At 57.4% G+C, this 18,830-nt stretch overlaps 4 protein-coding genes across 6 annotated transcripts; 2 read left to right on the top strand and 2 right to left on the bottom strand.

Annotated features, from left to right (window-relative positions):
* Positions 1-927: 927 nt before the first annotated feature.
* FOSL1 (FOS like 1, AP-1 transcription factor subunit) lies at positions 928-6,739 on the top strand. Of its 2 annotated transcripts, none has more exons than XM_061203650.1 (4): positions 928-1,167; positions 2,993-3,190; positions 5,115-5,222; positions 5,673-6,739. In XM_061203650.1, exons 1-4 carry the CDS (start codon positions 1,078-1,080, stop codon positions 6,090-6,092), a joined length of 816 nt encoding a protein of 271 aa, XP_061059633.1. In that variant the 5' UTR covers positions 928-1,077; the 3' UTR covers positions 6,093-6,739. The 2 variants fall into 2 exon arrangements, with proteins under 2 accessions (XP_061059633.1, XP_061059634.1); XM_061203651.1 differs by lacking the exon at positions 928-1,167 and adding an exon at positions 2,207-2,279.
* A 618-nt stretch (positions 6,740-7,357) lies between these two features.
* CCDC85B (coiled-coil domain containing 85B) lies at positions 7,358-8,338 on the bottom strand. The gene has a single exon (XM_061203649.1). It carries the CDS (start codon positions 8,192-8,194, stop codon positions 7,586-7,588), a length of 609 nt encoding a protein of 202 aa, XP_061059632.1. The 5' UTR covers positions 8,195-8,338; the 3' UTR covers positions 7,358-7,585.
* A 1,938-nt stretch (positions 8,339-10,276) lies between these two features.
* FIBP (FGF1 intracellular binding protein) lies at positions 10,277-13,995 on the top strand. 2 transcript variants are annotated; one of them, XM_061203647.1, is made up of 10 exons: positions 10,277-10,444; positions 10,646-10,844; positions 11,046-11,172; positions 11,677-11,777; positions 12,288-12,421; positions 12,764-12,872; positions 12,950-13,013; positions 13,263-13,349; positions 13,437-13,534; positions 13,868-13,995. In XM_061203647.1, exons 1-10 carry the CDS (start codon positions 10,360-10,362, stop codon positions 13,935-13,937), a joined length of 1,074 nt encoding a protein of 357 aa, XP_061059630.1. In that variant the 5' UTR covers positions 10,277-10,359; the 3' UTR covers positions 13,938-13,995. The 2 variants fall into 2 exon arrangements, with proteins under 2 accessions (XP_061059630.1, XP_061059629.1); XM_061203646.1 differs by having other exon boundaries at positions 12,288-12,442.
* Positions 13,996-14,317: 322 nt separating this feature from the next.
* CTSW (cathepsin W) lies at positions 14,318-17,613 on the bottom strand. Its single transcript, XM_061203648.1, has 10 exons — positions 17,527-17,613; positions 17,199-17,283; positions 16,245-16,358; positions 15,695-15,849; positions 15,491-15,587; positions 15,328-15,408; positions 15,071-15,196; positions 14,800-14,864; positions 14,514-14,723; positions 14,318-14,428 (listed from the first exon to the last, which is right to left on the bottom strand). The coding sequence occupies exons 1-10, from the start codon at positions 17,611-17,613 to the stop codon at positions 14,318-14,320; spliced, it is 1,131 nt and encodes a 376-aa protein (XP_061059631.1).
* Between the last annotated feature and the right edge of the window lie 1,217 nt (positions 17,614-18,830).

Raw genomic sequence — 18,830 nt, 5'->3', positions numbered from 1 at the left:
TTTGGTCCCGGCCTCACATTCACACAGACCTTTGACATAATCCCCAAACAAGGCTGGTGACTACGCAGTCCTGGAAGAGCAGTTACAGTATTTAGAGAAGATGGCGTTTATCAGAGCACAGGACAACTGTGTCCCACCACAGGCTCTCACTGCTTATAGGGGTTCTGAATTAAAATTTGTTATAGCTCCTGAAATTATCCTGTGAGTAGTGTAATTATATTGCATTGTATTTGTGGGTAGTTCAAAGCATTAACATGTCATTGTAAGCATTTAAAATATACACCATTTTGGTAACCCTGGTTTATCATTTATTTACTTTTTAGTATACCTGAACCTTAAAACAATGCCAGTGAATGGGCCTCACGCCATGACTTGGATGGTAGTAGCACGATTCCTGGCATGAAATAATGGCAGTAGCACGGTCCCTGGCAGTAAATGATGATGATGATAATAATTACATCAATCACATTTATAATCCGATTTACAGTTTCCAGACCCCTTTCACATTCTTCATTCCAACTTCCCACGCGTGGCAAGCTCGCTATGTGATTATTTCGTCCCATTTTACGGATGCAAACACTGAGGCCAGACCAAGCAGTGAGAGGCTCTGGAGTCTGGCGGCGGGGGTCTAGGTCTGCGCTTGGGGCCTGGGCGGGGCTGGGTGGGGCGGGGCGCCCGGCTGCTCTCAGGTGTGTTTGTCCGCAGGGGAATCCTTCGCTCCACTTGGGCGCGGCGAGGAAATTGCACCATGTATGGGCAGCTACGTCAGAGGGGGCGGATCCGCCGCTGTCTCTGGGGGCCGCCAAGTCCTCCCCTTTTGCCCAACAAAAGTCGGCTACTGGACCGTAGGAGGCGATGAAAAGTTCAGGGCGGACTGACAAAAGGCAGTGCGTCTGGAGAGGTGGAGCCCAGAGTTGTCCAGAGCCGCTGCGATACGCCCGCTCTCCCCTCCCACCCCCAGTGGAAGTGGTTCAGCCCGAGGACTTCTCATTCATAAAAAGAAAAGACTCCGCTAGGAGCGAGTGAGTCAGAACCGAAGCCGCCGACGCGGACCCCACAAAGCAGCCAGCCCAGGGCATGTTCCGAGACTACGGGGAACCCGGGCCGAGCTCCGGGGCCGGCGGTGCGTACGGCGGCCCGGCGCATCCCCCGGCGACAGGCCAGCAGGTGAGAGGAACCCGACGCCTGGGATCCCCAGGTGGACGGAGCCTGGGACTGTGCGGGCCGCTCCCGCACACTCGGGGACTGGGACCGGGAACAAGGAGCAGGGAATGGGTCTCGGAGCAGTGGCAGCGGATTCTGCCCATTCTCCGCTGTCTAAGGGCACTGTCTCCCCCACAACCCAGCGGAAGGGGCGCGGCGGGCGGAGCAAACATCTGCGAACATCCCCTCTCGCGCTCGTACCCCTTCCCGTCTCTGTCTGCTGTCTATCTGTCCCTTCGTCTCCGTTACCTTCTTTCCTTCTTCCTGTTCACCGGTAATTTCTTTGTCCCCTCTGCGTCGGAAGGGGACCCCTTAGTCTGGGATTAGTCCTAGCCCCGACAGGATCAGAGAGGGTCTGATCCATCTCGGACTCACTTTCCGAGGTCCGGAGTCTGAGCCGCGGCCGCCGAGATGTCCCTACGCACGGGATCCACCGCCAGGCTAGCCCCGACAGACTGCGAATCCTCGGCAGTCTGTCTGTGATCATCCGTGTGCCTGACCGTTTGTTTGTCCCTCCCCACCCCGTCGCCAAGTCCTCATCCCCATCTCGGCGCAGTGGAGCCTGGTGGGCTCCGGGAGACTGGCCCTTGACCCTTTTACGGGTTGGGGCCGGTGGAAACCGCGGGGTGCCGGAAGTGCGCGAGGTCCTGCAGCGGGCAACTCCCGCGCCCCCGACTCTCGGCCCCGAACGGCGCCCGCTGCGGGCTGGGGGGGGACCCGGGAGGCTGCAGGTGCCCATTTCCTGTCGAGGGGCCGTGAGCACGTGTCGCTAGGGGAGGGAAGAAGCGGCGTCCGTTCCGCCGAGTCACGGCGGCCGAGTCACGGTGGCTGACTCACCCGGAGCGCCCCTCCCTTCCTGGCCCGGAGCGTCCCGGGCCCGGACAACCTCGGGAGCGGGAGATGCTGCCGGCGGCACCGCGGCCCGGAACTGGGGTCACTGGGTCACTGTGCCCGCAGCGCTGAGCCGGGGACACTGCTGTCCAGACTTGCCTGGGCTTGAACCCAGTTCTCCTCCGGAACACTGAGCCCCCATCTCAACCCATTCCTCACGTTTCTGGCTGAAAGTATCATGACAGGTAATACCTGGAGCGCATACTGTGCAGCCTTGCATTGTGATGGGCAGTTTCCACCTCATTTACTTCACCTCACAGAATCCAAGACCCCACTGATTTTAAAACCCACCATTATTCTGTGCCACTAATTTTTTTTAAAAAGTTGCCAATTCAACTATGATTTCAGAGTTACTGAAGGGAACTTGTTAGCATCAGTGAAATGCTGTAATCCTCACCTATGACAATATTAAAAACAAGGAAACGGAGGCACACTGAAGTTAAATAATTCGCCCTGACAGCCAGTAAATGGCTGAGCTAAGATTAGAACTGGGCTAGCTTGAACCCAGAGCAGTGGCTCTTGCCCACCATGGCCCCTGTGTGTTGGGCACCTGCCAGTTACCAGGCTCTGTCACACACACATTCTCTCACCTGATTCTCACAGTCACCCTCGAAGTTAGGGGCTGTCATTATCCTCTTTATGTAGATGGGACTCAGACAGGGTGCAAAAGTGGGTAAGAAGAACCTGGCTGCCTGGGTCCAAACCCCACTTCCCACTTATTGGCTGTGTGTCTAGGGACAACTGTTTTCCTGTCGGAAAATGAAGGTACTGTTGTGCAAATTATATGAGTCAGTATTTGTAAAGTGGTTGGGACAGCACCTGGAATTCACACTTTATTACTGGAAGCCCCTCAATCCACAGAGACCTTATCCCTGGCCCTCCATGTCTTATCCCTCAGAAGTTCCACCTCGTGCCAAGCATCAACACTGTGAGTGGCAGCCAGGAGCTGCAGTGGATGGTTCAGCCTCACTTCCTGGGACCCAGCAGCTACCCTAGGCCTCTGGCCTACCCCCAGTACAGTCCCCCACAGCCCCGGCCAGGAGTCATCCGGGCCCTGGGCCCAACTCCAGCAGTGCGTCGCCGGTCCTGTGAACAGGTAAGAAGCAGTGGCGTTTGCACGGGTTCTTGTGTCCACAGGGGTGCTGAGGTGCAGAGCATAAGCTCTTGCCCAGAAGGAGAACACAGGCTTAGAAGGGGCATGGGGAGAACAGACCCACTGGTGACTACTGGCCAAGACAGAAAGTGATGAGATCCCCTGGGGAGACCCAGAGGGCAAAGCAGTCACTTCTGGATCAAGGAAGGCTTCCTGCAGGCCTAGAAGGATGGGTAGGATTTGAATAGAGAGAAAGATGTAAAAAAAGACATTCCAGGAAGAGGGGATGGCAGGAGCAGGAACGGAGGTAGCAGTGAGAACATGTAAGGTGTATGTGTGGAAAGTTGTGTGGACAGTAGAGGGTCTCCAGCTGCTGACAGGTATGGAGAGGGCGGGCTTATGCTGTCTATGTTGCTGGGAAGAGAACAGAAAGAGGGGGGTTCCCTTCAGCTACTCTCTGAGGCTCTGTTTCTCTATCTCATTTAATCCTCACGAAAACCCTCTTGTTATGAACTCTGGTTTTCCCCATTTTACAGCCAAGGAAATGAAGGCACAGAGAGGTAGTCACTTGCCCAAGATCACACAAGTAGCGAGTAATGAGACAGGTCTGTCCAATTCTAAAGTCAGATCGTAACCACTAATCCACACTGTCTCACTAGGAGGTTAAGAGAAGGCTTGAAGCTTAGAGAGCTGGGAACTCTTACCTCCCAAACCAGGGTTCTTAGCAGCACACTGCTAATAAAGTCCGTGCCAAAATAAATGAATAAGAGCTAGAGGGTCTTTAGGGAGTAGTTCCTCTTTCCTCTCCCTGGGGCATTTTGGTATCTGAGACTATAGTGGGTGAGGTCTGCACTTTAAAGAGCTTGCTCTGACAGCAGGGTAGAGGATGGGGAGGACGTCAGGATCCTAAGAAAGATGTGCGATCAGCCAGGGGTGACTTCCCCAGAAACAGAATGGCTGGCTTTTGTGACCAACTGGAAGGGGACCATGGTGTAAGCCCCAGAGGCAGGCTCCTGGACTTCCTTCAGCCATGATCCTGGGTACTCCTAGACTGGGGCTGTGAGCTGTGAGTGGGGTCCTTTCGGGGGAGGTGGTCTCCATCAGCTGGCCTCTTTCTCAATGTTAAATAGAGTGAGTGGATTTTAATTTCTGCTCTGGAACCACAAACAAGTTATTCGTCTTCTCTTGGCTTCAGTTCCTTACACGAAAAGTTGGGTTAAGAATCTGTGTAAACAGAGGTAGAGAACAAACGTATAGACACCAAGGGGGGAAAGCGGTGGGGCATGTGGGGTGGGATGAACTGGAAGATTGGGATTGACATATATACACTAATATGTATAAAATAGATAACTAATAAGAACCTGCTGTATAAAAAATAAATAAAATAAAATTTAAATGATTAAAAGAAAAAAGGAATCTGTGTAAAGCTCTTAGCTGGCACATAGTAGATTCCCGATGAACAACTACTTAGCAGCTCCCATTAGCCCCTCTTGGTGCTTACAGCCCCTGGGGAAGAGGAGACCTGGTTATCAAGATACTGAAAAGAATGAGGGTCCTTTTAAAAAGAGTGGCCTGGTCCCAGAGGCTCAGGGGGGAAAGGCCACTTATAGCTGCAGAATGAAAGACGTCTTCCAGGAACGGCTGGTGTCGGGTAGGGGATCTTAGCTGCGTCCTGGGAGAGGAGGAGGGTTAAGGTTTGTAGAAGGACGGGAAGGGCATTCCGAGAGGAATCATAGGAGGCAAAAGCTGGGTGCGAGGAGGAAATATGACTCATCCAAGCTTACTAAAGCGGGGAACCGGTCGGGGTGCGGAGGTCCCAAAACGCAGGCTGAGGGCGCCCCTGCGCTGCCATGCCCTCCGCCAGGCTCCTATCACTGGGCCAGCAGCACAACAGAGTCCACCTCACTGCTCTCTCTACCCTCCCCAGATCAGCCCCGAGGAGGAGGAACGCCGTCGAGTGAGGCGCGAGAGGAACAAGCTAGCCGCGGCCAAGTGCAGGAACCGGAGGAAAGAACTGACCGACTTCTTGCAGGCGGTGAGCACCGGCGAGTGCGGAGGGTGCCCAGGTCCCGGCCCACCCAACCCCAGAAGGCCCCCAGTTCCCAAGAGCCCGCGGGGCCGCAGGGGGCGCCGGTATATGAAGTCCCCTCCCCCCCCACCCGGCTCCCTGTCGGAGGCGCACTCCGACGAGGAAAAAGTGATTAAAAATTAATTGCAGCGCGTCTCACTCTGAACAGAGAAGAGCTGAAGCTGGGACCGACAATGTCCTTCGAAGATGCCCCCCGAGCCTGATGGGAGTCGTGCCCGTTTTCTCCCATCGACTCATGGGAGTTGTAGTCCAGACTTGCTGGAGACGCCCCACTCCCCCCGCCCCCTCGCCACCACCCCCCACTTTCCGCGCCCCAACCTCCTAATCACTACCACCGCGGGAGGCTCCGCGGTATTCAGCCCTCATCCTCTTGACTCCTCTCCTGATCGTCCACAGGAGACCGACAAACTGGAGGACGAGAAATCCGGGCTGCAGCGAGAGATTGAGGAGCTGCAGAAACAGAAGGAGCGCCTGGAGCTGGTGCTGGAAGCCCACCGCCCCATCTGCAAAATCCCGGAAGGGGCCAAGGAGAGCGAAACCAGCGGCACAGGCAGTACCAGTGGCACCAGCAGCCCACCAGCCCCCTCCCGCTCTGTGCCTTGTATCTCCCTTTCCCCAGGGCCTGTGCTTGAACCCGAAGCATTGCACACTCCCACGCTCATGACCACACCCTCCCTGACTCCTTTCACCCCCAGTCTGGTCTTCACCTACCCCAGCACACCGGAGCCCTGTGCCTCAGCCCACCGCAGGAGTAGCAGCAGCAGTGGGGACCCCTCTTCTGACCCCCTTGGCTCCCCAACCCTCCTGGCCTTATGAGGCACTCCAGCCCCCACTCCCTGCGGGTGCCACCCTCACCAATATTTCCCTGCCCATTGGTCCAGCTGGCCTGGACCATATCTCATGTCCAACCCCAGCAGATTCTTCTCCATCCCTCCAGATGAGACTGGGCATATTTTGCTTCCTGGTAGTGACAGCTTGGGGCTACCAAAGCTGCCCACTGTTTCTCTAGAGCTGGCCTCTCTAGCACAATTTGCACTAAGTCAGACACAAAATGGTTCCTGTTTGTTGGAGAAAATTCCGGGCAGCTCCCAAGGGACTTTGTAGATTCTCAGAGGTCCTATGGAGCCCTAAACCCCTCCAGATCACCCCTATAGTCATCATCACCCTCTTCCTGTGATTCACCCAATCCTACCCCTGACAGGAGGTGATGCTCTACCCGCGAGAACACTAACTCACCCAGCCCCACTGCCAGCAGCACCAGGTTATTGAACCAGGACACTCTGCCAGCCCCTCCTAAATGGAACAGCTCAGGAGGGTGCCAGAGGTTTCTGTGATGAGCTGACTTGCAGCCCCCAGCTCTGAGAAGACTTTAGCTCCAAGCCTCCACAGCGTGGGCAGCTGCTATTTATTTTCCTAAAGAGAGTATTTTTATACAAACCTGCCAAAATGGAATAAAAGGCTTGCAGATCTAGCCTGCTCTCATTGGACCCAGAGGCTAAAGGGAGAAGATTTGGAGCCAGAAGCCCTAGGCTCCCATTTCAGCTCCACCAATTCACTACATGACCTTGGACAAATTATTTGATATTTCTGGACCTTGATTTTCTTATCTGACAAGTGAGGCTACGTCTGTTCTGCCTCATCTACAAGACTGAGAGGAGGAACAGAAGTGCTGTGAGGTGCCAAGCCAAGAGGATTACCATCCTCCTCCTGGTGGGGGCCCACAGCGCTCCCACAGGAGGGCACTGTTATGCCCCGTCCAGCCTCCCAGGAGGCGGCTGAGTGGGTTTCAGGCCCCCAACACCTGCTTCCTGCCCCATTGTCTTGGACAGGAAGGAGCCGGGAAGGGAGCTGGAGCCACTTCAGGGGCTGGATTACGGCCTGTCCTGGGGCCTGATGGGGGGAGCCAGTGGCTTACCACGGTCCCACATCCCGCCCCAGGATGGAAGTAATGGGGGAGTCAGCCACCTTAGTTCTGCAGTCCCTCCAAATGGGAATGGTACCCAGTCTCAACGTCCCCTCCCTCGTCCCAACGCCGGCGAGTCCCAAACAGACGCTGCCCCAGCCATGGGCTCTGCTTCCGCCTCAGTTTATTAGCCTCCACCCAGCCCCCAGCAAGTCCCTCCGCTCCAGCCTCCAGTCCCCCTCCTGCCCCGCCAGCGAGCGCCAGGGGCCCTCCTCAGTGTTAGGGTTACTAAGTCCATGCCAGCGGCCCCTCGTGCGCAGCGGGGGCGGCGTCCGGGTGCCGAGATCCACCGCAATCTCCGCGCGGGAGGAGCAATCCCGGCGGGCGTCGGCGCGAAGCTGTGCCCTCAATCATCTGGGGAGCAGGCCAGGGGCAACTGATCGGGGCTGCCCACGCTGCCGGTACTGGAGCTTCCATCGCCCAGGTCACGGGGACCGCAGGGGGGCAAGGCCAGCTCGGGTGTCGGCCCAGCGCCAGAGCCCCCCGAGCCGCCGGTACCGCCGCGGGGGCCCCACTCCTCGCCCAGCGCCAGGCAGAGCTCCTTAAGGGCCAGGTTCTCCCGCAGCAGCTCCTCCTGGCGGCCTTCCAGCTCGGCCAGCTTCTGCCAACAACCGCCTAGATCCTCGCGCACGGCTCGGGATGCTTGGGTCCCGAAGAGCTGCCACTGGCGAGCGGCTCGCCGCCCGCGCTGGCGCTCCGAGTCCAGGAAGCAGCAGAGGTCGCGCAGCTCGCGGTTCTCGGCCTGTAGGCGCCGGTTGAGCTGCTTGAGCTCGCGGATCTCGCCCAGGTGACCCTGTAGCTGCCGATTCACCTCCTGCATGAGGCGGCCGCGCTGCACCAGAGCCGCCAGGCGCGCCGCCTCCTCCCGCCGCAGGCGCCGCACCAGCTCCTCCTTGCCCAGAGCCGCCATCTCCTCATCCGTCAGCTCCTCCAGGCCGCCCGTCTCGGCCTCCATGGCTGCTCAAGCCTCTGGAGCATCGCCTGCCCGCCGCCGCGGCCCAGGAGCCCCACGACGAGCTCCTCGCCGCTGGGGCTCAGGCATCCGCTCCGCGGACAGGCTGTGGCCGAGCTAGCTTAGGCTGCAGCAGCCGCGCGGGGGTGGGCACGCGGCGCGGCGCGCGCCGGGGCGGGGCCGCATGACGTCAAGGAAGAACAGCCAATCCGAGCCAGCTCCCTCGGAAGGGGGCGGGGCCTAGGAGCCGGGAGCGAGACGCTTCCCCGCCCACTCTGGACCGCGGAGTCCCCGACCCTCGCGGACACTCGGTATCCGCGTCACCGACCTCCGCGGCAGTCAACCGCAAACTAGAAGCTTCGTACCTTCCAATTCCAAACCTCCTCAAGCTCGAGCTCCCTCTGAGAACCAAGATTCGGGGGTCGGCCCCCGACTTTCCTGCCCACCCCCGGACGAAATCCAGACGGATCTCCTTTCCTTCCTTCCTAGCTTTGCTCGAACTCAAGAGTCTCGGCTCACTGAGCATCGCTCCCAGTCCGCGGAAACATAAGTCCAAACGTCCTGGCTCATCATCAGCCTATTCTCCCTCTCACGGACCGTGTCCTGCCCAGTGGGAGGGGCATGCAAGGGATTCTTTTGTTCAATAAACTATTATTGTATGTAAGGCTTATGCAGAAACAAACGATCAATATCCTTATACTGTCCTTAAAGAGATCGTAATCTGGCAGAGGAGACAAGCTGCGTTAAACAAAAAGCAAATGGAAGAAGAGCACATTTTGAGGGACCACCCCCTACCTGCAAAAGGTTTCCCAAAAGAGGTGATATCCGAGGGGCCCTGAAAGATGCATAGGACTTTGGCAAGTAATGAGAGAGCTATTTCAAGGAGAGGGAATAGCATGATGAAAATCGCTGGGGTCTGAAAGAGCCTCGCTGCTTTAGAAACAGTGAGAGTAGCTTGTTTTTTGGGTTTTTTGTTTATTTGTTTGTTTTGGAAAGGCAGGTGCTTAGAGAAAGTGGTAAGAGAGGAAGGGAGGTAACAAAGGTAGTCAGAAGCCAGATTTTTAAGAGTTTTCAATACCAGGCTGGAGCATTTACACAGGCCAGTAAGAATTTAAGCAGGAGAGTAACATTTTTAAATACGCATTTTTTAAAAAGGTTGTTTGGACGGCTCTGTGTGGGATGGACCACAGGGAGGGGATGTAGGCAGAGAGATTACTAAGAACACTGTGTCAATGGGCAAGGAGAGCTATGCAGAAGGAGTGGGCTGGGACAGTGCCAGTGGGGGTGGAGAGGACAGAACAGATACTAGAAATATTCAGGAGGCATACTGGCAGAACTGAATGTAGGGAGAGAGGAGTCTGGGAGAAAGCCGAGGTTTCCGGTATGAGAACCGTGTGGATGGGGGGGCTGTCACCGAGATAGGAACGCAGGAAAGAAACAGATCCGGGAGACCCACAGGTCTGTCTGGCTTTTGAAGGTCCTGTGGGGGACAGAGTGGAGTCACACATAGGTGGCCGTCTGGATGTGGACTTCCAGACAGAGCTCTAAGCTGCAGAATAAGAGAGGTCATTAGTGTGTGTGTGTGGGGGGGGGGGGTGTGTGTGGTTAAAACCATGGGAACAGGTGCCCCATGTTCAAGAGAGGGGCTCGTCTGCAGGATGGACTGAGGGACTCCCACCCAGCAAGGGCCCTTGAGGACGAGCCAGACACCTTTTTTTTTCAGAGAAAAGACTTAGGATAGAGCCCAGTGGAGCCCCTAAATTTAGGATACAGGTCAAAGTAGGGAGGCCCCGAAAAGGGCAGAGAAAAACCAGGAGGATGTGAGGGTAGAGGTTGCCCGGATAGGGCAAACTGGCCGGAGACCTTGACTCTGGACGCCCTCCAGCTAACCTGGCCGGGGTGAGGGTGGGGTGGGGTGGGAACTGAGAGCCTGAGATTCCCCCTCCCGCTGGGAGGAGGGAGGGGCTACTCCACTGCCTCCGCCTCCGCCTCTTTCCTCGCCGCTCCTGCCCCGACTCGCTCTGTCCCGGAAGTAGTCCTTTTCTGGCTCCGGGTGCCGGGAGCCGAATGTCTGTGCTCCCGGAAGTGGCCCGGCGGCGGCGCGCCGGGCCCGGGCAGTGCTTGCTCCTGCTGGGGCGCTGCGGTAGCGCCCGGGTCCAGGCGTCGCCATGACCAGCGAGCTGGACATCTTCGTGGGGAACACGACCCTCATCGACGAGGACGTGTATCGCCTCTGGCTGGACGGTTATTCGGGTCTGTGGGGGACCGTCTGTGGGTGCCGGTTTGGCGGAGCTGTTGTTTTGGATGGGAGAGCGGGCAGAGCCAGGAGTAGGCATCCTATAGGGCAGTGGGCAGAGACCTGGGAGTACCGAATACCTAGGGGTCGGGGCTGGAATCCCTGAAGGGCCTCTGGGGTCGGCGGGGCGGGGCCTGATGCTAGCGCTCACTTCCCAGTGAGCGACGCGGTGGCCCTGAGGGTGCGCTCGGGAATCCTGGAGCAGACTGGCGCCACAGCAGCGGTGCTGCAGAGCGACACCATGGACCACTACCGTACTTTCCAAATGCTCGAGCGCCTGCTACACGCCCCGCCCAAGCTGCTGCACCAGCTCATCTTTCAGATCCCGCCCTCTCGACAGGCGCTGCTCATCGAGAGGTGCTCACCTGGCGGGATGGTGGGGACGCCAACCAGTCTGGCCATATACCCATTTTGCAGGCTGAAAATGAGGCCCAGGGAGGGACGGGGCTTATCTAGGCCGGGAGAAATTTGAGAGCAGAAGGGGCCAAACCCAGGTCCTGCCAGTTCTCCTTTCCCTTCCTTTATGGAAAGTCAGTAGTGTCCCCTGACTCCTCACAGGTACTATGCCTTTGACGAGGCCTTTGTGCGGGAGGTGCTGGGCAAGAAGCTGTCCAAGGGCACCAAGAAAGACCTGGATGACATCAGCACCAAAACAGGCATCACCCTCAAGAGCTGCCGGAGACAGGTGGACACCACACTCATCTGCAGCCCGCCCCTGCACACCATCCCTTTGGTCACTGCCCCACCTCCAGGCTCCTCCAGCACCTCGGTGGCAGTGGCTTCATATCCACTCTGCTCTCTTTTTGTCCCTTCCAAGCCATCCCCTACTCTTCAGCCAGAGTGACCTCTCAGAAGCCCAGATCTGACCTTAGCTTTCCTGGGGCTTAGCCAGGAGGGTCAGTTTCAGCACAAATTAGTGAAGAACTAGAGAACATGGTGCTAAAATGGGGGTGAATTTATTGATAAGAGTGAGTAAACATGTATCCAAGGCAAGATGGCAGAAGCTGGTGAACACTTGCTGAATTAATAACGGGTATTAATAATTAATAGTTTGTTGAAGGAATAACAAATGCTCCATCAGTGTCTGTTGACTGGATAGGTGGGTAGGTGATAGAGGGACGTTCACTAAACAGCTTATTGGGTGAGCAACCTCTGACCAGTCCTCCCTCCTCCTCTAACTGCCCTGCAGTTTGACAACTTTAAGCGAGTCTTCAAGGTGGTGGAGGAAATGCGGGGCTCCCTGGTCGATAACATCCAGCAACACTTCCTCCTGTCCGACCGGCTAGCCAGGTGAGGGGCCAGGTGAGGGGCTAGGTGAGGAGCCAGCTGCCTCCCCCTCCTGCACACTCCTTCCTTGCCCCCTGAGGCTGGTCCATATTCCCCACCCCAACCCGCTTGACCTCCTGGCTGGGCTGGGGGGATGGTTATCCCACTCCTGGTCTGTACTTTGGATCAGACTGGCCTGGGTTTGAATCCCAGCCCGGCCATTCACCAACTGGGCTATTGTGAGGTGCCACATGGAAAGCCCATGATGGCACAGCCCCTGGGGCTTAGTATGTACTCAGTGAATGGTAGCTGTTACCCTGTGGTCTCCCATTGTGTCCCTTAGGAGACCTGGGCTGAAACCTTCTCTTTGCCCAGATGAGGAGGCCCAGAGAAAAGTGACTTGAAACACACATCACACAGTGAGTTAGGGTAGAGAGAGGCCAGAACTGGGATGCCCAGCCAGTGTTGCAGGTGGGAGCTGCTTGCTAAGAAGGAATTTCAAGCCCTGATGGGCCCACTCTCCCCTCCCTGCAGGGACTATGCAGCCATCGTCTTCTTTGCCAACAATCGCTTTGAGACAGGGAAGAAAAAACTGCAGTATCTGAGCTTTGGGGACTTTGCCTTCTGTGCTGAGCTCATGATCCAGAACTGGACCCTCGGAGCCGTCGGTGAGGCCCCCACTGACCCAGGTGCCTGGACACCTCCTCACCTTCTCAGGGCCTGGCTTCCCACCAGTGGTTTCTCCTTCAGGCCCCCATTGCCAGCATCCTTTCTTCTTCGGGGCCCCTCCCCGGCCACATCTGCTCACACTCCAGTGTTCCCACCCACATGTCTGCAGACAAAGGGCCCCCGGCTTCCCTATGGCTTGGGGCCAGTCACTCCACCTCCCTCACACTCCACTCGCTCTTTTGTCTCATGGGGCGCAATGAGGTGGTGGGGGAGGAAGGCTCGGGATGTCACAGGAGGGGTTTTTATCTCCCACCCCAACTCCCTTCATGGACCTCACTCAGACCCCCAGGCGGATGACATGGACATGGACTTAGACAAGGAGTTTCTCCAGGACTTGAAGGAGCTCAAGGTGCTCGTGGCTGACAAGGACCTTCTGGACCTGCACAAGAGGTGACCCTTGGGGTCTGTGGGGCGGGGCCTGAAGTGGGGGCCCAGGCGACTCTGGGCTTGACCCTGTCTCCCTGCAGCCTGGTGTGCACTGCCCTCCGGGGAAAGCTCGGGGTATTCTCTGAGATGGAAGCCAACTTCAAGGTCTGTGGCCCAATCCAGCCTCTGTCCCATTGGCATCGTCAGCCTCCAGAGCACTGTCCCCTCCGGGCAACTCTGCTCATGCCTGAGATTGACCGGCAGGTGGCGCTGCTGCTCCCTCTGCCTGCCTGTGAGGGGGGAGCCAGCTCTTAAACAATGGGGAGTTATTTGATTGAGGGAGGTGGATAGATTTGGGCTCAGCCCCCAGCCTCTTGGGCAGAAGGCAGAACTCCCAGGCTCCCTGCCCCACAGAACCTGTCCCGGGGGCTGGTGAATGTGGCCGCCAAGCTGACCCACAATAAGGATGTCAGAGACCTGTTTGTGGACCTTGTGGAGAAGGTGAGCTGTCCTGCCCGCTGCCCTCTGAGCCCCATCCTGGCCTGTCCCTGGGCTGTACCACTGCTAGATGTTACCTTGGACCCACAGTTCGTGGAACCCTGCCGCTCCGATCACTGGCCGTTGAATGATGTGCGACTCTTCCTGAATCAGTATTCGGCCTCGGTCCACTCCCTGGATGGCTTCCGGTGAGACACCCCAGGCCTCCTCACTCTGCCGGCCTCCTTCTGGGGCCTAGCCCTCCTGCAGACTCAGAGTTCGCTGTTCTGTCGCCCTGGAGGTGGAAGTCTCTGTTGACTAGAGTCTCAGCTCCACCTCTTGGAAGCTGTGACCCTGACTTTGGACAGGTTCCTTAACCTCTCCTTTCCTCAGTTCCCTCATACATAAGCTGGGGGTGATAAGGATCATAGGAATATTGTGAGGATTAAACGAGTGAAGGTGTAGAGAGCACTTAGGGCAGTGTCATGACATGATGGGGATACAGTAAACATCAGCCGATACCGTTACTCTTATCATTGCAGGCACCAGGCCCTCTGGGACCGCTACATGGGCACCCTCCGTGGCTGCCTCCTGCGTCTCTCTCATGACTGAGGCCCCCTCCCCCTCCCCCTGCCCTGCCCACATTGACAATAAAGTTGCCATGACTTTGGAGGAGGCTGTGAGTGGGTACACATATGGGTCCGCGTGTGGGAGTGTGTGCAGGTTGCACGCGTGTGTCTCTGAGTGTCACAGTGTCTAAGGATGTATGTATCCGTTGGCCCCGCAGGGACTAGGACATGTCAGAGAATGGTATCTATGTACTCCCCATCCATTTCCCCACCCTAGCTGAGTCCACTCCGAAGACAGGGGTCTTGTCTAGGTTTATTCAATCCGTAGCAGACATACTGGGAGAATAGGCAAAAACCTTGGGGTGGGGTGGGCAGGGAGGTAGCTGGCACAGCAGGAGAGAGCTGAGGGGCAGCCAGGTGGGCTCAGGGAGGGCAGGAGACTTGGTGCTTCTTAACGGGTTTGTCCACTCTGGCAGTGAACGGGTACTTGGTGATGCCGCAGGTATTACTCCCTCGGTGCAGCCGGAAATAGCCCTAGGAAGTTAGGGGACATCAGGGCCAGACGGTGGGGAGAGGTCTGTCCTGCCCTGTCCTCCCACCCCTAGTAGATCACACTCACCTCCTCACCCCAGTTGGCCCCCCAGGAGTTCTTCAGGATCCAGTATGGGATGGAGTAGCGAGGATGAGGATGAGACCGGGATGAGATCGCCTCTGCCTGCCTCCCCTCCACCGACTTGCTTTTACCAAAACCCACCAGCAGGACAGAATGATCCACAAGCTGGGGGTCACAGGTGGTAGGTGTGGCCTTGATCACACCCTTCTGGTATTGCTGCAGGGGCAGAGAGGCTGAGTCGGGGGCCACCTCCCCTATATACCCCTCCCCCCAGTTCCCTACCTTATCCCACCTGCAATAGCTTCATGTTGATGGTCACAGTGATGGGGCCTTGGGTGGCCAAGTACCTGGCGATGCCTGGGGGTGGAAGGTGCCGTCAGGCCCTGCCTGTCCTGTGCCCCCTGCTCTCGGCTCATGGGTGTCTCTATCTCTTTCTCTTTCCCACGCCCTACCCCCCGCCCCCAAATCCCTCCATCTCTGTCTGTAGCCCCGTCTGTCCTGGTCTGTCTGTCCCTGTCATTCTCCCCCCTGGGCCCGCCCATGTGTCTCCATCCTGCCCGTACTCTGCTCGCAGGGCTGCAGCATGATGAAATCCTGGATCCAGGCCACCTTCTTATACTTCTTAGCCAGGCATCTGTGGGTTTTGCCGTTCCCCTTGAATGGGTAGTCCTTGTCACTGGCCAGGCCACCTGGACATGGGCAAGGCCCCGGAGGAGACTCGGCTCAGCTCCGGAACATCCCATCCCCACCCCCCCGACACACACACACACACACACACACACACACACACACACACCTGCCCCGAGAGACAGGCACTCACTGTTGTTGAGGACAGTTATGAACGCGTCCCAGACGAAGCCGCCCTTGCAGCCATTCCCACAGCGGTCACAGTCGAGCAGCTCTGGTGCAAGCAGGGACAGTGTGGGTGCCCGGGCCTCAGGCATCCCCGCCTCAGTCACACAGGTCCCCTCCCCCAGCCATACCTTGCACAGAGACTTCCAGAGACTGATGGTATTTGATGGCCCACAGGGCCTCGATGTTGCCCGCTGCTGCCATGGCCCAGCAACAGTTGCAGTTTTGCTAGTGGTAGAAGGATGGGGGTGGGGGTAGGGAATGCAGGCCTTGCCCCTCTCCTCCCTCTCCCGCCACCAGGGCTGGATTGGGCCAGGCCGCATGGGGGCAGATACCTGGTTCCTGATGGATGAGATGATACCAGCCTTCTTCCGCCAGTCACAGGTCGGGGGCACCGACTGCCCCCACTCTTCAGACCCTACCTTTTGGCTCACACTTGGGGCCTCTCCAGCCACCCTCTGATGCCCATAAAGCTGGCCAAACTCCTCCTCTGGGAGACAGATGGGGCCCCCAAGTTTCGCAGTTTTTACCCCCTCTCCCCCACAGTCTGCCTCTCACTTCAGCCATCCACATCCTCAGCCATCTGAGTACCCCTAATACCCTGGGAGACAGCAAGGCAAAGGTACTGAGGCCTAGAGAGAGTCCAGGTTCCTTGCTGGGGTGCGCTCCCCTGCACCTGCTGCCTCCCCCTGAGCTGGGCTGCGACCCAGGCCTCCGGAGTTCCTGCCCCTGATCTCTGATTTGGGCCAAGCACCCAGGCCTCTGGTCCTCAGAGTCCCTCTGGGAAACAAAAGCCAAAAACCTGCCCTGTCCATCTGCTAGTATCCCTGGAGAAGGTTCTGCTTCCCCACCTACCACCTAGGGGCCAGGAGGGGGTCCCAGTACCTGTGAGGTCACTGAATGGAGTCACCCCAAACTCAGCTGTGCCCAAGTCCTCCTCTTGCAGCTGCTGAGCCTTGGCCAGGTTTCGGGCAAAGATGTCCAGGCGGCGAGCATGCTCTAGACCAAAAGGAGGTTGTCCTAGGCTGGCTCCCAAGACCCCAGGGGTAGGAAGTGGTCACTGGCTTGGCTTCCCATCTGCACTCGCCCAGGTGAGCACTGGCTCATTTCCCGTGGTCCTTGCAGGCCCTGCTACAGACACCTGGGCCAAGGAAGTGGCTCCCCAGCGCCCCTAGAGTTGGGTTTTCCTAGGAGGCCGGAAGAGGGGTATCTCCGCCCACCTGGGGAAGAAGCCAAGGAAAGGGTCGGAAGGCAGAGTGACTCAAGGGAAAAGTGGATGGTTAGAGACCGGCTTCCTGCCAGGTCATCTCTCTCTGTACTTCACATCTCTGACCGCAAGTCTGTGGCTGGAACGAGGCGGGGGAGGGTGGGGTACAGGTCCACGGCACAGGAAGTCTGGGCTGAAAGGTGCTCACAGACCATCCCCCTATGGGAGATGAGATCCAGAGGGCAGGGGCAGGGCTGGCAACTCCTGGGGGTGGAGAGGGAGTCCCCAGCTTGGGGACAAAATGGGTATCCTTGGATGTTTGCTGAATGAACTCATGACTAGATGGCGGCCTCCTGCCTGCTGCCTGCAGTCACAGCAAAGTGGCTCTGGAGGCGAAGGATCCTCTTAGACCAGTCAGACCCCCAACAGCTGCCGCCTCCCTCCAGGTTCGTAGCCAAGGATGATCCTGTCCCCACTTGTGCATTTGGGAAACCAGGGAGTACACCCCCAGCCCTGTCCCTGTCCTGCTGAGTGGCTGTGGCCAAGCACATTCCCCACCCTGGGCCTTGATTTCCTTGTCTATTAAATGGGAGAAGGGGGGTTGGACCGGAGACATTTGCGCCCCATGATACCTGCTGGGTGTGAGTAACTCCGGTTGTATCGGATCTGGAACAATGTGAAGACCTCTTTCAGCTCCAGAGGCTGGGGACCTGGGTCCTGGAAAAACAACCAAGGGCAGTGGGGAGGGGGAGAGGTGAGGAGTCATCTCTGGGACCTCAGCTCCCAGATGTGCCAGGACTGGGTTAGGGGAGCAGCCAGTTCACCCGCTCTTCTCCCTGTGTGGGCCTGGACACGTCAATCGCCTCTCCAGCCTCAGTTGCTCCCTCTAAGAAATAGGAACAAAGCACTGTTTCTGAGGGGGTGAGCCCCAGGCATGGGGAGCAGGTTGGGGACACTTACGTGGCCCCTGAGGGAGCCCTTGATGCCTTGGGCCAGGCCTGCCACCAACAGGGCCAGGAGATAGGAGAGATGGACAGTTAGTGACATGATGCCGCAGACCAGAGTGTCAGGGGCAGGAAGCTATGCAGACCAAGGTGGAGGGGCTGAGAGGGTGGAGCTGGAGAAACCACAAAGGGGAAACCAGGCTGCGAGGGGGAGGAGGACCCCCAAGCACAAGAGGCCTTCAGGCTTTTGTCCCTACATGGCCCCCTGCCTTCCTGTACCCCGCTCCACCACTTTATTCAACAGAGGCTCTCTGCCCACCCTGTTCTGGGCAATTCTAGGGATATGGAGATGGATCTGTCCTTAAGGGGACAGGAGGAGACAGATTCTAAGTGGGCAGTGACAATATAAGGCCATCAGTGCCTTGAGGGGGAAACGGGGCTATGGAAGCCACAGGCCCTGATGACTGGGAGGATGGATGGTGGTCAGTGCCCCCAGGGAAGCATTCTTGTTCATCCTATTACAAAGCTCAGTCAGCTCAGAAGTCACCTCCAAGAAGCTCACCCATCCTGTGGTGTAACCTGCAGCTCCTTGAGCCCCTGGTGTGCCTGTGCCTACTTGGCATCTGCGTGCCAACCACACCGGAGGTATCTGCCTTGCTTGTGTCCTCAGCACCCAGGATGGGGCCGGGCACAGAGCTGGCTCAATGGGGATTTGTTGACTGAGCGATTGGTCGTCATGGGTTTTAAACAGAAAAGTTCAGGGTCCAGGGGACAGCAAGTGGCATCTACTACCTCCTTCTGTTCTTCATTCCTGTCACAGTCTGGGGATGGGGATGAGGGGTGTGGGTGGGCCTGAGGGGGCAGAAAGATAGCAGGGTTGGCACCTCAGATGAGTAAGGCCAGAGGCTAAGGGCTGGGCAAGGGTGTTGACACCTGTTACTTCTGCCTTGGTTTTAAGTGGGTCCTTGGGCTAGGGAGCTCCCATATGGGCCTCCAGGCTGGCAACCAGCACCCAATACCAGAGATGGGTGAGAAAAAAACTGGCTTTCTCGGGGTTCCAAGGGGATGGGAGCGAGGGGAAGGGATCCATCCACTCATGTGCTCACCACCTCGTTTCTTCGTTCATTAGGAATCTTCCCAAAGCTGTGAGATCCCGTTTTGCTGCACCCAGCCCCCACCCCCCACACACACACCCCGGATAGTAAGCCAAGGGTCTCCTCTATTTGGAAAAAAGTGTGATGCTGCCTTTATTAAAATACAGTAGACAGACCATCCACAGAGGGGTACCTGGCTTCATGATTCTAGATCCCAGGCATGTGT

Source organism: Eubalaena glacialis, chromosome 10, assembly GCF_028564815.1.
Source record: "Eubalaena glacialis isolate mEubGla1 chromosome 10, mEubGla1.1.hap2.+ XY, whole genome shotgun sequence".
Lineage (NCBI taxonomy): Eukaryota > Metazoa > Chordata > Mammalia > Artiodactyla > Balaenidae > Eubalaena > Eubalaena glacialis.
The sequence above is the reverse complement of the archived record's forward strand: the minus strand, read 5'-3'. Positions and strand labels throughout refer to the sequence as shown.